General features: G+C 36.7%; 1 protein-coding gene and 1 non-coding gene across 2 annotated transcripts in view; both read right to left on the minus strand.

Annotated features, from left to right (window-relative positions):
• Positions 1 to 8,090, minus strand: part of C5 (complement C5) — a 76,740-nt gene extending 68,650 nt beyond the window's left edge. The window contains exons 1-5 of the mRNA XM_048340797.1: positions 8,017 to 8,090; positions 6,472 to 6,664; positions 3,540 to 3,702; positions 794 to 864; positions 195 to 286 (exon numbers count right to left, since the gene is read on the minus strand). Coding sequence (XP_048196754.1) covers positions 195 to 286; positions 794 to 864; positions 3,540 to 3,702; positions 6,472 to 6,664; positions 8,017 to 8,081 — 584 coding nt within the window. The 5' untranslated portion in view covers positions 8,082 to 8,090. The remainder of the gene's footprint in view (positions 1 to 194; positions 287 to 793; positions 865 to 3,539; positions 3,703 to 6,471; positions 6,665 to 8,016) is intronic.
• On the minus strand, positions 1,887 to 1,995 carry LOC125341180. Its single transcript, XR_007208903.1, has one exon. It is a non-coding gene; the product is annotated as a U6 spliceosomal RNA (small nuclear RNA).
• Positions 8,091 to 17,422: the final 9,332 nt, after the last annotated feature.

Below are 17,422 nucleotides of genomic sequence, written 5' to 3' on the forward strand. Positions count from 1 at the left end.
CATTCATAAAACTTTTTGTTAAATGGCAACTCCTTTGTACAAGTGCTTAAAAATAATTAAAGAAAAAGACATGTTCACCCTTGTGGTATACTTTGTTCACACTAGGTGGCACCATGGGACTGTATATTTTACTTCAACAACCGAAAGTCCCAGATAGGCTGTTTACAGACAACTTTATTAACACTTTTACATACTTGGGATTGGGAGGAATCTTGAAGTCAGGAAAAGAGATAATTCCAGTATAATCATTTTCTTCAACCATGTCAACTTCTGATCCCTCAGGATCCTTTGGATAAAACACAAACATCCTAGAATAACAAACTTCTTAAATTATTTTGAAAGGAGAAAATGAAATAAGAATGAGTAATGAGGGTGAGTTGGGTCCAAGTACAGTATATATATATATATATATATATATATATATATATATATATATATATATATATATATATCATTATTCTTGATGGCACTGCTTTAACAAAAGAAACTACCAAGGATATACTTAAATAATTTTGTTCAAAATCCTTCAACAACAGCTCCTTGTTAGTATAGTGGTTAGTATCCCCGCCTGTCAAAATCCTTCAACATGTTGAGCTTTAATTTTACTTGAGTGATTTATATATATCTGTTGTCGTATGGATGTGTAATATACTCAGAGTAGATGCTAACTACTCATTTGTGGGACATTGAAAAGCTCAGGTGAGCTGTGAGAAGAGAGTAATGAAATGAGAACTGTTGTCCTAAAAAAAAAAAAGAGCTAAAATATCATTTAAATAAGTAAAAGAATACTCACGATGAATGTTAGAACAGTTTCTCTTTTGGCTGGCTTTAAATCATCATTCAGTGAATAAACTCTAACCTTAACTGTAAAAATAATTTGATAAAATTAAAAACTCTTCTCAACCAGAAATCTCTTGATAAGTTTTTAAAAACATTACATAGAAAATCTCATTTTAAAAAACCCAATAGGCAACACATACACAAAAATGCATATTTTTAAAAAAGAAAATGACAGTTAAGACATAAAATTCTTTCATTTTAGAAAGAATACTCTGATTTTGTTTTGTTTTTGTTTTGTCGGTCGTGGGGTTGAACCTAGGTCTTGTCCCTGAGCTCTTCTTGCTCAAGGCTAGCACTGCCACTTTGAGCCACAGCACCACTTTCTCAGATTTTTTTTTTTTAAGAGCAGCTTCTCTGAATGAATTTAAAGTGGAATTCACTTTCCTAAGTAAACTTACATACAACATTTTGGGAACAATACATAGTATAAAATCAGTTAAAAATTAGTTCCTTATTTATCAAGACTTGTAGTAGCAAAATAGTGAACCACGTGTTTCTAGGAGAGCATAAATACTCTTGTATATTAGGGCTAAGATCATAATAAAATGGGGACCCTGACTCAGCCATGATACACTCTTACACGTAAGTAAACCAACAAAGCTCCTAAATTTAGTGCAAAAGGCAGATTTGAATTGTATAGTTTTGTTTATTGAGCCAGATGTTACAATTGTTCTCCCATGATTGAAAAGATTATGGCTGGAGCTCCAATGGTTCATTTCCTTCCGTCTCAGCCATTAGACTTTTACTCACTTAGCAAGAAGCTCTGTTTAGTTTTATTATTCATTTATTTACATTATTATTTATTTATTTATGGTTATTTGTAAAGGTGATGTGCAGAAGGGCTACAGTTACGTAAGTCAGGTAAAGGGTGTATTTCTTCTTTGGACAATGTCATGACTTCCCTGTCTCTCTCCCAGTTTTTACCTCCTGTCTCCACCCACAAGTTGTATAGTTCGTTTTCTACATGGTGTCTAGTGAGCACCACCACTACATTTGTTTATCCTCTGTCTCTCCATTTCTATGGCTCCCTCTTGCCCTCCCTAAAATAGAAGCTAGAGTGCTTTTAGGGATTTGCATGTCATCCTTGCGCAGGCGCCATGCCAATCTTCTCTGTGTGGTTCCTATTTTTAGTACGTGTGCTGCCAAAGTGAGCACTCTGTTTAGTTTCCCACTCCAGTGTTGTTTGATGCCCACTAACTATTTCCCTCAAAAGACTGTCATTCCTTTAGGGTTTGACTGATTTCATGGCCAGAATAAATAACAAAACAGAAGAAACACCATAAGCACAGTTTCTTTAAGAGGATCAGTACCACGCAAAGCTCTACAAGATGCCACATGAACGCACAAGATAACACAGCACACTCAGGAAATCTCCACATTCTGCTCTCGCCCTCCCCTCGTGTGTGTGTGTCACCCACCTCAAATCCTCCCTCTCATCTATCTACAGATACACCTAGACAAGGCCTGCGTGCCAGTGGCTAACTTCAGAGGCAGTATATTGCAGAAGTTAAGCCCTGAAGTTCCAAAGTTCAGTTTCACTGTGGTCTTCTACTTCTACATTGGGTTGTGACCTTGAACCACACAATTAACTCCTTTAAACCTTAGTTCAGTGATAAATTAGAAACACAATTTTCTCCTCACCGTGTTGTCCTGAGAAAGAAAGAAGATAGCATATCTGGGTGCTGGTGGCTCATGCCTATAATCCTTAGTACTCAGGAGGCTGAGAGCTGAGGATCACAGTTCAAAGCCAGCCTGGGCAGGAAAGTCTGTGAGTCTCTCTTATATCCAATTAACCACCAGAAAACTGAAGTGGTGCTGTAGCTCAAAGTGGTAGAGCACTAACCTTGAGCAGAACAGAAGAGCTCAGGGCCATGACTCAGGGCCCGAGTTCAAGAACTATGACTGACATTGAGAGAAAGAGAGAGAGAGAGTAAACCAACTGTACAACTTATGGGAGGAGAGGGAAATGGGGAGGGGGAAGGGAGGGAAATGAGGGAGGAAGTAACAAGTTGGATAACAAATGTACTCACTGCCTTACATATGAAACTGTAACCCCTCTGTACATCACTTTTACAATAAAGAAATTTAAAAAAAGATAGCACCTTCGCCTAGCTCAGTACATAATAAATAAGCAAAAAATAAATAAATAAAATTATTTCAATGACTACTACTTGTTTCTAATCCAGTTTGTGAATAGGTTAGAACAATAATCTTATCTTCATCGTGTGTCAGAAACAAGATCAATAAAAGTTTTAGAACAAGACATGGCTTATTAAATTTTTCAAAAATTGTTGACTGCCTTCTGTGTACTAGGCAGTGAAATATATATGAGTGGGGGAAAAAATCAGCCAAGGATGTATTTTAAGGGACTAGAGGAGAGGGGCAACATTCTATGTGAACTTCTAGGGGTATGAATTGCAAAGTTGTAGCCTTAATTATATCTGCTACTTGTTTAATACATTGCTTAAGCCCTTATTGTATGTTCAAAAAGCTCCTTTTTCCACTTGGAAATAACTAATAGGACAGATTGTGTAATGGTTGATTTTGTAGCAATCAAACCCATATTTGAAAGCATAAAGGTCATTCATTTCACCTGTTTTAGCACAATGGGAATCTGCTCACATTCAGTTTCAGTTGCGAAAAAGTTCTACAATACAGTGTCAATTTTCCCACAAAGAAAGAAGTATCTTATACTTTACCTGACTGATGGGGAGTGTATACGGGTTTGTCTGTGTGAATGAAGAGAAATCCATTGTCATGTGTGATTGGCATTTTCTTTGATTTTGAAAAATGCTTTGATATCACTTCCAAATACACATGTGAATCTGAGATTTGCTCTCTAGACAGTTGTTTGGGTTGTATCTGTAAAAGAGAATGTTGGTAGAAAAAGAGTATAAATTCTGAGGTTATAAAACATGTTGATTTTTCTAAAAACCATACCAACACAAAGCAAGTATCTACTATGTAAAGTTTTCAACAAATCCTGCGATTTTGAGTCTCTTTCTCTGCCCTCCCTTGAATCTGCACACGTGTGTGTGTGTGTGTGTGTGTGTGTGTGTGTGTGTGTCCCATCATTTAAAAAGTCACTTTGGGAGCTGAGTCAGGAATACTCTGGGAGCTGAGACAGGAGTACTCTAAATTCTAGTGTTACTCCAATTATACAGTGAGATCCGGTTTCAAAAACAAAACAGGAAAGAAAAAAAAAAAGAGCAACAGAGGGCTGACATTATCCAAAAAGAAATGTACTCATTACCTGACCTATGTAACTGTAACCCCTTTGCATATCAACTTTATAATAATATTAAGACAAGAAAAACCATTTTAAAAAAGAACACCAACCAAAACAAATACAGAGTAGTTCAGAGACCCACCAGAGTAAATTACTGCCACCCAAATCCCCCCAGTGAATAAAATCATAATAAAACTTTAGTTTTAAGCAATGGAAAACTTTTTGTGTCCTAATATTTTCATCTACTTAATTAAACCACTACCAAAAAACTCACAAGAAACCTTCCCTTCACTCAACCAACCAGTTAATCTGCCTTCTCCATTCTGCATGTACAACCATCCTCCTGACAGGCGGCCTCACCATTCTGCAGTCAATCACACCCTTCTGCTTCCCCAGAGTAGAGGTGTACTTTCAAATTTGTGTAAACTGCAACTTAACCCTGTTTACGTTCTGTAGCAGGTGAATGCCATACATTAACATACGTAATAAAAGAAAAACAAGGGTTACTATGGAAATTTAAGCTCTAGAAACACGGGGTCAGTCACTATAATCAACTGCCATGGAATTAGATATGTGATTAGTATTAGAGAAATTTGGAAAAGATCTTTAGGTTTTCTGTATTCAGGTTGTTTTGCAAGTATCCAAGAGACCAACTTCCGATCAGTGATGATTTGTTAAAGCTGTACGATTTACACTGCAGTCAATGAACTCAAATTGAAGATGAAACAGTGGTTCAGCATCCAACAACTGTTAAGACAGTACTTTATAATGTTAAGATAAAATTGAATGCTTGAGACACGTATGAACATTTGTGATCCTCTCACCTCCACTGGCTTTTTCAATTAACCATGTGGAACTTTCTGTGCCAATGGAAATGTTCCAAGGCTGTGCTGTCCAATATGGCAGCCACTGGTCACTCCTGAACTTACCTGAGCACTTGGGGCTGGCATGAATGAGGAAGCCAATGTTTAGTTTCAGTTACACTGTTTTATCTAAATGTAAAAGTCAAGCACTGATCACTCATGATTCTCTTGCACATTATTAGGTAAGATTTATTTACTGAAAATAACACTTTGGGGAAATGAATTTTAACTTTCAATAAACCAGATGAGAGTATTTGTTGGGAGATGAGAACATTTTACTATCAAAAGCTACTGGGGAGGTTGGGAATATTGCCTAGTAGTGGTAGAGTGCTTGCCTCGTATATATGAAACCCTAGGTTTGATTCCTCAGCACCACATATATTGAAAAAACCATAAGTGGCCCTGTGGCTCAAGTGGTAGAGTGCTAGCCTTGAGCAGGGGCAGTGCTCAGGCTCTGAATTCAAGCCCCAGGACTGGCAAAAAAAAAAAAATTAACTAACATAAAAAGTGTTGGTGGAGTGCTGGGGATATAGCCTAGTGACAAGAGTGCCTGCCTCGGATACACGAGGCCCTAGGTTCGATTCCCCAGCACCACATATACAGAAAACGGGCAGAAGCGGTGCTGTGGCTCAAGTGGCAGAGTGCTAGCCTTGAGCGGGAAGAAGCCAGGGACAGTGCTCAGGCCCTGAGTCCAAGGCCCAGGACTGGCAAAAAAAAAAAAAAAAAAAAAAAAGTGTTGGTGGAGTCACTCAAGTGGTAGAACTCAAGTCACTCAAGTGAGAGGTCCTGAGCTCAAATCCCAGTACTATTTTTTAAAGCATATTGAGAGAAGGATTTTGGTTAGAATTTATTTATATCAATGTTTCTCAAACATGAGTAATGTATATACCTCCTTTTATTTATTTATTTATTTTTATTTTGGTGCCAGTCCTGAGGCTTTAACTCAGGGGACTGGGAGCTATCCCTGAGCTTTTTTTTTTGTTCAAAGTTAAGGGCTATATCACTTGAGCCAAAGCTCCACTTCCAGTAGTTTTAGTGGTTAATTGGAGATAAGTCTCCAATAAGCCTCGGCTGGCTTCCAATCACAATCCTCAACTCTCAGCCTTTTGAGTAGCTGGGATTACAGGCATGAGTCACCAGCACCCAGCTTTATACTTCCCTCTTAAAGGAATTAAAAAGATATAGAAAACTCTTGGTGTTAACAACTTTTTAAAATACGTGATTTTAAAAAAATCACACTTTGTCTCAAATACATGCAAACTTAAAATTAGGTATAAATTTATGCTTATGATATTCAAGTATCTTAAAAATCAATTTATAAAATAAATTTAAAAGATTACAAAAATCAACAATTCTACTTTTAAGCTCTCTGAAATTTCAGTTGTTGATTTTTTTAAATAAAGAAATCACTTTGGAGAAAGACAGGTCTGAATGAACCCTGAGAGCCTCTGTACATTGTTACAGAAATATGCACAAATTTACAAAAATATTTACAAACGTACTCCATAGATGTAAAGAAAATAAAAGATAAATACATACTGTTAAGATGGCAGAGTTTTGGAACTTATTTTCTGGGGATAATGTAACAGAGCCTGAAGCATAAGTAAATTTTTTATCAGGATAACTTTTTATTGAAATTGCTGCACCAAATGCTTCTGTGTACCCATAGACTTGAATCACGACATTTTCAGATGATCCAATGCGCAGTACTTTTGGTGCAGAAATAACATAGCTGTTGAGTAGAAACACAAAATATTTAGTAATGTAATATTGCCTATTTTCTTATGTATCTGATATTTTTCCTCTTGTTTGAGATTCAATTTAAAACAGCCATATTTCAATCTAAAAATGACATCAAATTTTATTTTGTGATCTATGGTCATTTCAGCATTGTTTCCAAGAAGAAGCAGCTTACAATTAAGACCTGAAAAGTCAAGTTGAAATGAGGTTTGGAATTGATTTTACATTTAGAAAGGTAAGACTAGCATTTCCTCTATATTACTGCTGCCAAGGCTAACTTAATGTGTTGACTAGAAAATACAAATGGAGTTGTTATTTCTTTCTTTTCCTTTCCTTTTTCTTTCTCCAGTGATGAAAATAAAAGTAACACAGGGACCAGTTATTCAATGTCATCTCTGACATCTGCTGGGTGAGATGGAGGAGAATGATGAAAGAGGTGGAATGATTAAGATGCATTGTGCTCATAAACTGAGATATTGAATTGAAACCCCTTTGTATAACTACTAAAAGATAATGAAACAAGCAAAGGAACCAAAAAAACTGAGATTGAACAGCTTAGTACAACACTTTCAACAGCTGTCCTAAAGTGAACATATTAAAAAAAGGAAGGAAAAAGGAGGGACAAAGGGAGGGAGGGAGGGAAGGAGGGAGGGAGGGAGGAAGAAGAAAGAAGGAAAGGAAGGAGGAGGAAGGAAGGAAAGGAGGGAGGAGGGAGAGAGGGAAAGAAGAAAAGGAGGGAGAAAGGGAAGAAAGAAGAAAGAAAAAGAAATAAAGAAAGAGAAAAAAGAAAGGAGGAAGGGAGGGGGGAAATAGAGGGGGAAAGGGAGGGGGAAGGGAGGGAAGAAGGGAGAACGTTTGATTAGGTAATACCCAGTTACTTTTCAGCATTAAACATTATTTTCAGAACCCATCATTTGTAAGATAAAAATTAAAATGCACAAGATTCCAATAACACCAAAAATTGTGAAGAATCAACTTATAAATTTGGAAAGAATGATGATAGATTTTCAAAGCTATTTGAACTGGGGTGAGATTCATGAAACACACCAAGAAAAACTAAGGAGCAAATCCAGATAAGCAATTAATGCCAACAAAGTTTAAATTTACTTGGTAATTTATTGAAGAGAAACCGGAATAAACGTGTGAAGTTTTGTAAATAACAATTTTTTATAAAAGCTCTCATATTTTTCACCATTCACCAAATCAAAATGCTTCCATAGCTTTCTCATTCAGAGATGACTCTATTCATTCGGGCAAAGTTTTCTGCAGTGACACAGTTTGTTGAGTTTATTTTTTCACTTACCATAACTAACATGTGTTATAAAATAGATTGTCTTTACTTACGTTTGTTCCTGTCCCCAACTTCTCTCCAGGAAGATTAATAAACAAAATATCTCCCAAAGGGCCATGGCAGAAGGTGGTACAAAACCATGGGCATAAAAACCTTGAAGCTACTTTCCTTTTAAATAAACTAAGCTTGAAGAATTTGGATAAATTTGTTCTCTGGTTAATTATTAATGACAGGAAGAAATATCTCGAAACAAGAAAACTAAAATCAGAACTCAAACACATTTTCATGCCCATAAATAAAGGTAGGAATTATTTTATAAGACTTTACCCTTGAGGTAATTATTTCTCATTTTCCCTCTTCATTCTCCCTCTTCTCCTTTGCCTCTCCTTTCCCTTCCCCCTCCCCTCTCATCTCCCTCTTTTTCCTTCCTTCATTCCTTTCTTTCCTCTCCCTCCCTCTCCTTCCTTCCTTCTTTCCTTTCTTTCTTTTGAAAACTGAACATGTGGCCTTGTGCATACTTTGCAAGCACTAGTCTGAGATATTTTCCTAACCCTTCAAGAGATTTAATTTTATTAACACAAATAATAAAAGAATTTTAAAATAAGAGTTTGTCTCCCTGAAGAACGGCTTAACCCTAGAAACCACGAAGTCTAATTGCCTCTGGGGGCTGGGAATATGGCCTAGTGGCATGAGTGCTTGCCTCCTATACATGAAGCCCTGGGTTCGATTTCCCCAGCACCACATACATAGAAAACGGCCAGAAGTGGCGCTGTGGTTCAAGTGGTAGAGTGCTAGCCTTGAGCAAAAGGAAGCCAGAGACAGTGCTCAGGCCCTGAATCCAAGGCCCACGACTGGCAAAAAAAAAAAAAAGGCATTATTAATTGCCTCTGGCTTTTCTCCTCTAGTCAAGGGCATTTGATGCATTATCTTCAAGCATGCCTCTGGTAGGTCCCATTTGTTCTGATACTGACAGGGGCCTGGCTTTTGTTTCAAATTAAGATGTATTAGAAATAAACAGGACTCACAAGGTGGTCTTTTTTTTTTTTAGCTGACTTGAGTGGTCACATTCATGGTGCTGGTTATAAACTAAGGATAACCTAGATCTATGAAAGGTTCAAAGGGATAGTGTCTTGGTCTGCCTCAGTCCACAGAAGAAAATGAAGATTTGGTGAAGAAAGACTATGGCTTCAATAACAATGTCAGGCTGAGGATATTGGTATCTTTATTTACATTACCAATCTGACACTTTAGTTTAAAAAAAAGTATTTTCTGATATTTATTAATTTAATACCATTCATTCAAAATTTGCATTGATTCAGACATGGAGCATGTTTTTTAAAATCATTCATTTTAGAGAGGATTTGATCATTTTAGCATAAGAGCTCAAGATAATAGATGAACAAAACTTCCCATAAGAGAGTCTCATTAATGATTTATACTTAAGTACAATTTTATCTTAAAGATTTACAATTAAATTTATTATTACAATGCTCATCAGCAACTTTTTCTTTACATCTTTCTTTTATTAGCACTCTTTTTTACCTTAGTATATAACATGTATTCTAATTAAAAGTAATAATTAGATGTCTGTAAACCATGTTTGTACAAATCAGATATTTATGGCCACATAGGTATTTCTTGCTTTAAATTAAAAAAGTCGTGTTTGGGGCTGGGAATATGGCCTAGTGGTAAAGTGCTGGCCTCGTATACATGAAGCCCTGGATTCGATTCCTCAGTACCACATATATAGAAAAAGCCGTAAGTGGCGCTGTGGCTCAAGTGGTGGAGTGCCAGCCTTGATCAAAAAGAAGTCAGGGACAGTGCTCAGGTCCTGAGTTCAAGCCCCAGGACTGGCAAAAAACAAAACAAAATAAAGTCTTATTTTTACCAAGACATTATACTGAATGTATTACAGGAAAGTAAGAAGCACAAAGCAAAATTGGATATATAACTTTCACTAAAAGTATATTTTACATATGATATTGAAATGGCAAATGTATGCCATTGTGTTTGCTGGCCATCTAGCCCACTTATTCTAAAAGGAAATCTGTCGAATGATTAAGCTGGGTTGCGAAAGATGGGTAAAGTTAAAACAAACAAAGTTCTTTTGCCATCATTTTCGGGAAAAGAAACTAGAGAGAGCAGGCACACATACAGTCAACCTAAGTATTTTAAGTACAAAGAAGCATAGTTGTCTTGTAGGGTAAATAAATGGTATTTTCAAACTATTGACATTATTTATCTGCTGAAAAAATGTCTTAAGGACTATTGATCTCAAAAGTCCTCAATAGGTCTGAAGTTCAACAGTTTACAGGCTCCCAACTTAAAAATTCTCTCTTCCTGATGTCACTCAAAGATGCATTTTTCTTCATCTTCTAAAATGCAAGTCTTTTGATTTTCTTCATATAACTACTGTATTTTTTTTTAAAGAGAAGACCCCATAACCTTCCTGCTAATACTTTCTGGATTCTACTCCCAAAGTGGAGCCCAAATAACTTAATCTGGTTTACAGGGTCCTTCTACTCTGGGTTCTGCCTGCTTCTCTTGCCTCCGTGTCCAGCCAAGTAGTAGAATTGCTTGTGATTATTCCTGAAATCACCAAAGAAATGAAGGTGCTCTTGGAAGGTTAATATTTTTTTATTTGGTGCTAGTACTGGTGCTTGAACTCAAGACCTGAGCACTTATTCCTTAGCTTTTTTTACTCAAGACTGGCACTATACCACTGGAACCATACTTCCACGTCTAGCTTCTTGGTGGTTAATTGAAGGTAAGAGTCGCATGAACTTTTCTTCCTGAGCAGGCTTTGAACCAGTCTTCAGATCTCAACCTTCTGTGTAGCTACTGGAAGTTAGTGGCTACTGCATGAGCCACTGGCAGTTAGTTAATTTTGTATCTTTTAAATGATTCTTTAGTTACTCAAATTAATTTTGTCAGAATGTCTAAAAACTTATTTTTCTATTCATGTAATTCCAGACCTTTTTATTAATGACAAAGGATTTTACAGTATATGACTTTTTTTTTTTTGGTCCACCATGGAACTTGAACTCAGGGCTTGGGCGCTGTCCCTGAGTATTTTCTCTCAAGGCTAGTGCTCTAGAACTTTGAGGTACAGCACCACTTTTGGTTTTCTAGTGGTTAGTTGGAGATAAGAGCCTCATGGACTTTCAGGTGTGAGCCACCGGCACCTGGCTAGAATATGACTTTTATAAGCTAACAACTTGTAGGTAAGCAGCAGTAATGGGCCATAAATTTAGAGATGATAAAATCCCAGTAATATCTTTGTGTGTGCATTCAGAAATTTAACAACAGATGCCACATGCCTGAATAGCATAGATAAGAAATGGCTCATAATAATGGCTCCATCTAATTTTCATCAGAAGCCCATTCAGGCAAAGTTAGCAGGAGACCCTATCTGAAAAGCTAACTAATTACACAGACAAGTGGTAGAGAGCACAGAGATAGAGAGGCTACAGTTTGATTCTTCATACTGTCCTCTCCTTCGCCCCCCCACCAAAAAAAAGTTTATTTAGCTTTCCATTTAGCTATCCATGTGAAAAACGGTGCAATATCCTTGCTACTTGTTGATTCTCTCCCAGGAGCATGTCCCATACAACCCTTGGGGACCCTCTGATCCCGGGAAACATGACTTACATTTCTTTTTTTTTTTTTTTTGGCCAGTCCTGGGCCTTGGACTCAGGGCCTGAGCACTGTCCCTGGCTTCCTTCTGCTCAAGGCTAGCACTCTGCCACTTGAACCACAGTGCCAACTTCTGGCCGTTTTCTGTATATGTGGTACTGGGGAATTAAACCCAGGGCCTCATGTATACGAGGCAAGCTCTCTTGCCACTAGGCCATATCCCCAGCCCGAAACATGACTTACAAACCACTGACATTAACTACCAAACAATTCCTCTCAAGTCTCTTGACTTATTGTTTCATTCCAGTTATTTCCATCTACTAATTTACCCAAATCCAGGTGGCTTTTTTTTTTTTCAATTGATCATACCAAAATAGAAACCAACTGCTATAGTTTGTCTCTTGGATGTTCTTCAAAGGCCTAAGTGTCAAAAGCTTATTTTTCTCAGAGTGACAGTCCAATTGAGAGGGTGTGGAAACTTCAGAGGTTGGTCCTTGTGGGAGGTATTAAGTATTTGGGGGTATATTCTTGAAGGGGATAATGAGACCCCCCGCCCCACTTCTTTTTACTTTTCCTCTTATTCTTTGTTAGGTCATAAGATCACACCTATCAAACTCTAGTGACCTGACTATATCATGAGTTTTTATTAATAAATACTCAGCATTAGGTTATACTATACTATCTGCCTTTAGTGCTCATTGGCCCATGGTTATTTCTCACTCTATTGATATTCTAGAATAACACTCATTTTTTATTCCTAGAACAAAAGTAAAATAAAGAAAAAAACCACCTCATTTTTTGCTGACCATATATTTATAGAGAAATTTGGCCCATAGCCTACATGTGAAAATGATGTAAATTTCTTTTCTGACCTATAAAGTAAGAATTGTGATGCATTTTTCTTGCTATGGGTATTTTTTAATGCAACATGATTTTAACAATCCTATACAGCAGTATCCAGAAAAGCCATAGGATAGTATGTGTTATTCATCAAGATAGCCCTTTACTTCTATAAGTGTGCTGTGACCATCTTTGTAGAACAGAGAATCAAATTTAGAATTAGGATTAAAAAAGCAGAAGTTTTTTATGGTCTTTTTTTTTCTTATTTACTGTCAAACTGATGTACAGAGAGTTTACAGTTTCATGCGTTAGGCATTAGATACATTTCCTGTACTGTTTGTTACCTCCTCCCTCTTTCCCCCCTCCCTCCTTCCCCTTTCCCTTCCCCCCCCCCTAAGTTGTTCAGTTCATTTACACCAAACAGTTTTGCAAGTATTGCTTTTGTAGTTGTTTGTCTTTTTTTTCCTGTGTCTCTCAATTTTGGTATTCCCTTTCAGTTTCCTAGTTCTAATACCAAAAAAAGCAGAAGTTTTAAAGAATTTCTGTATTTCTAAAGTTTTCTGTGATACCAGCATTTGAATTCAGAGCCTCTCACTTGTTAGGAAGGCATTTTATCACTTGAGCCACATAATCCAGTTCTTGTTATTTTTCAGGTTGGGTCTCAGACCATGATCTTTTCACCTTACATATACCTAGGATGGCTGAGGGTGGGGGGAGAGGGTGGTGCTCTCACTAACTTTTTACTGGATCTGGCCCAGAACATGACTGATATTCCCAACACCTGCCTCCATAGTAACCAGAGTTACAGGCATGAGTGATGGAGCCACAGGAGAATGGTATTTTGAAAACAACTAAAATAACATCATTGTTATTTATTTCTTTTGCAGGCAATGGGATTTGAACTCAGGGCCTTATCCTTCCTTGGTTTGTTGCTTGGCTGGCCCTCTACCACTTGACTCACACTTCCAGCCTATCTTTTTGCTAATTTGGAGATAAAGTCTCATGAACTTTTCTGCTAGGCTGTTCTCAAACCACAAGCCTCAAGATCTCAGTAGCTAAGATTACAAGCCTGAGTCACTGATACCTGGCTACTATTTATTTTTAAGCACTAGCTTAAAAATATTGCCTAGAAACAAACTTCATATTGTTGAAAGTATAGCTTTTAAATATATCTGCCTTTGTTTCAATTCTGATTTGAACCTTTAAAGTTGTAAGGTCTTGAGCAAACTGTTTTTTAAATAAATGAGGACATAAATCATTTAATAAACATAGATGTAAATCATTAGCACTATCATTAAAATTTAATGCTATAAAGTGGTATTAACATTGTGATTAGAAGTCATCAAGTTTAAAAAAATTGGTATAGATCAAAATTTTTGTTACACAGCATCAAAATAATACTTTTTGAATATTCATGTCTTCCTCTACTGTTTAGGGTCTATGTCTGGAATTTCAAGAGTGAATTCGTATGTAGGAAACACAGAAGTTGATGATAAGCCATTTAAAAAGTCTGTTTCTCAAACCCACTAAGCTTATTCCGGTAAGACTTCTGCAATTTTTTAGCCTAGTAGTCTCACTCCTGGATGTTCACACAACTACATTTTTTTTTCAAATTTTTATTATCAAACTTATGTACAGAGAGGTTACAGTTTCATACGTTAGGCATTGGACACATTCCTTGTACTGTTTGTTACCTTGTCCCTCATACCCCCCTCCCCCTCCCCCTTTCCCTTTCCGCCCATGAGGTGTTCAGTTCACTTACACCAAACAGTTTTGCAAGTATTGCTTTTGTAGTTGTTTGTCTTTTTTTACCCTGTGTCTCTCGATTTTGGTATTCCCTTTCAATTTCCTAGTTCTAATACCAGTATACATGGTTTCCAATATACTCAGATAAGATTACAGAGATACAACTGCCTTTTTGTCTTAAAGATCTCAGTGTACTTCTTCCTTAATGAGGCCTTCTTAGCCTCCAATCACAATTAGTCAATCTTGCTTTATTCAGTCAACAAATGCTTATTTAGTATTCGGTGTGGGCCAGGCAAGCAGGCTATAGCTTGGGACACTACAGACAAGGTCTGCTTTTTTTGTTTTCATGCCTTGCATTTGTCACAGGATGTGATTTTGCTGGTACTGCTCACTATGCAACACTCTTGATTGCCTATTTGTCCATGCAAATGAGAAAAGGAGTTTCCTATTATTCACCACTATATTTGCTGTACCTAGAGCAGCTCCTAGCATATAACTCATTCACTAAGTATTTGTGAGTTGGATGAATGAAATATAATCTTGGAGAGAATCATTTAAATATGCTGATGTGGTAGAAGATACATTGACTTACCACTACAGTAGCAGAGAATGAAATATAAATGTAGATAACTCATCAGTACATTGGTGGGAAATGTGGGAGAATAATTGATGACTTGAGAACAAATGAATTTAGTGTAAGGAGACAGAGAAAGAGGGGGATGGGTATGCATATGGTGACTATAAACTATGAAACAGGATAAAGCATCATTGCCTGATACCATGTCATAAGTGCCTATGTGCCTCTATAGTAAAATGACTATCTTGGATGTCATACATGTAATTGTGTTCAGGGATGTGACAATGAAAATTTTCAGTACCATGGTACCTGATTTTTAAAGAAGAAAGCGACCTCACAGAAGAAAGGGGAAAGAGACAAGGGAAAGTCATAGCAAAGATGGTGTAGAGAAGATGGGAGACTTGTTAGAAGATGGACACTTGTTAGTATGTGCACTGTGTTGTTTACTGAGGAGACACTTTAATAGAGTTGCTAGCTCTGGTCAATTGAAGCTAGAGCTGTACTGGGCATTGTCCAGCAGAGAAGGGAGGGTTCTCTGGTTTCTAATGACCTAGTGAAGCACCTCTGGTGCACACACTTAGATGTTGTATTTTATGTCAAGCATGTTGTATAAGTTATTTACTCAATTTCCCAAACAGTGTATCAAGAAGTTGGAAATTTTCATTAAATTAGAACCTAGAAGTACTCAACTATGAGGTGTAAGGAAGTGAGAATGAGAACAAGATGTTAAAGTAACATGAATTCAATTTATAATGTAAAAAACAATCATGTGAGTAAATATATCTTGAGGTAGATTTGTAAGGGTAGATCAATGCTACCTAGTTACTCAAATAATTCTTTAAGACAGCAGATATTTTGATCCTTATTCATTGGGAAACTACGCTTTTACTGTGTCAACTCTCTTCATGTTTTGGCCCTACTCATCTACTGAATAGTACCTAGCAGTGCTAAAGACATAAAAATGTTCTTTGAATACCAAATGATCTCTTAATTCCATTTCAATCAGGAAGCTGCCACAGATATTGTCTGTGGTTCATTGCCTTGGTGCATAAAGAATGTTGACCTGAAGCTAAATGGTTTAACCATGACATTTTGATGGCAAAGATATTCCAATCCATCTAGATATATTTATTCATCTTGTCCTTTGTTCAAGAAATACACATCAAATCTTGTTTCCAATTCATAATAAATGCTACTGTGAGAAACAAACATAGTAAAATGGACCACGGATAAAACACACAAAAAATGTGTTCAAGTCAAAATGATGTATTAAATCTTTTTAAGTGGTTTTTTTTTTTTTAAAAAAAAATGTTAGTGCTTGGACCTAGAGGCGGGCACTGACTCGGGACCTGCTCTACCACTTAGTTACATGCCGCTGCCATATATTAAACTTGAATAGTTTAATATCTGTGCAGAAAACCCACAAATTAAACTTGCCATATAACAGGTGGTCAAAAATATCAAAACCAAAAACAGTCCCACTTCTAATAAGATAAAATTAAACGGAAAAAATAAAACAAAGTCCTGATATAAAACTATATTAAAAGTGTTGATGAATACAATTTCATTAAAATGAAGAACTGTAGTAATATTTACCCAGCATAGAAAACTGACCAAATGAGTAAACTGAAGACTAAAGGACATGCCATTTGGAAGAAAAAAAAATCGTCAATGAGAATTTACCAACATGAGTGAAAAACGTTTTATTAATTCCAATATCCTGTTTAAAACAGCTATATTTATAGCATATTGTCATGAGGGGCTTTTATTTCCTGGTACAATCATTCTGTGGTGATTCAAGGTCATAATTACAGATATGTCTTGCGTAGAGCCACACATGCAGCAGTGAGCACTGTCCAACTTGTCCCTGGCTCTCCACCCAGTCTTCACGGTGGTCAGTGAGGGGGCCATGGTCATCCTCTTCTTTTCTGTGTGATGGGGTCTTGACATCGGAGAGTGAGAAGGGCAGGATTCCTGAGTATGGTAAGGGTTGGTAGTTTAGTTGCTCTTGTGAACTTAGTATTACTAGCTACCTTGTTCTCATTTGTGAAAAAGGTTAACAAATGAAAAATGTGATAAATGACCTCACATGCAACCAAGGGTATTTGCTTCAAAAATGCTGTGAAAAGATATCACCATTGTATTTAACTAAGTTTGATTTTGCCCTCTGGTAGTAAAAATTAACAGCATAGAAAGTATGTGTGTTATTGAAAGTGTTCAGGCAATGACATTGAGCACATTCCAGCGGATGAGGAAAGAAGTCGAATGTCTTCAGGAATCCTTATGCAGAAAGACAAGAAGATATCTTCGTTAGAGTTTTCAAAATAAAAATTTCAAATTACTGAGGTTGAACAATTATATTTCTACATTTCAGTTAAATTTCTTTCTTAAAGCACTTTATCCATGGATCAAATACAATAGAAATACCAGACAGAAATGTCAGAGAGAAATATCTAGATAGAGTAAATGTAAGCAGTTCTCATGTTATATAGGTCCCATAATAACTCAGAGGGGCTCTCTTGGCATTTTCAAATTGACCATTTCATTTAAACTGCATGGTATTCTCTCTCTCTCAGCTTGTCAGTAATCAGTACTAGGATTTGAATTCAGGGCCTGATGTATTAGCATGTCTATCCACACTCGCATCCCTGTTTTGCTTC

The sequence above is a fragment of the Perognathus longimembris genome, chromosome 1, assembly GCF_023159225.1.
Source record: "Perognathus longimembris pacificus isolate PPM17 chromosome 1, ASM2315922v1, whole genome shotgun sequence".
Classification (NCBI taxonomy): Eukaryota; Metazoa; Chordata; class Mammalia; order Rodentia; family Heteromyidae; genus Perognathus; species Perognathus longimembris.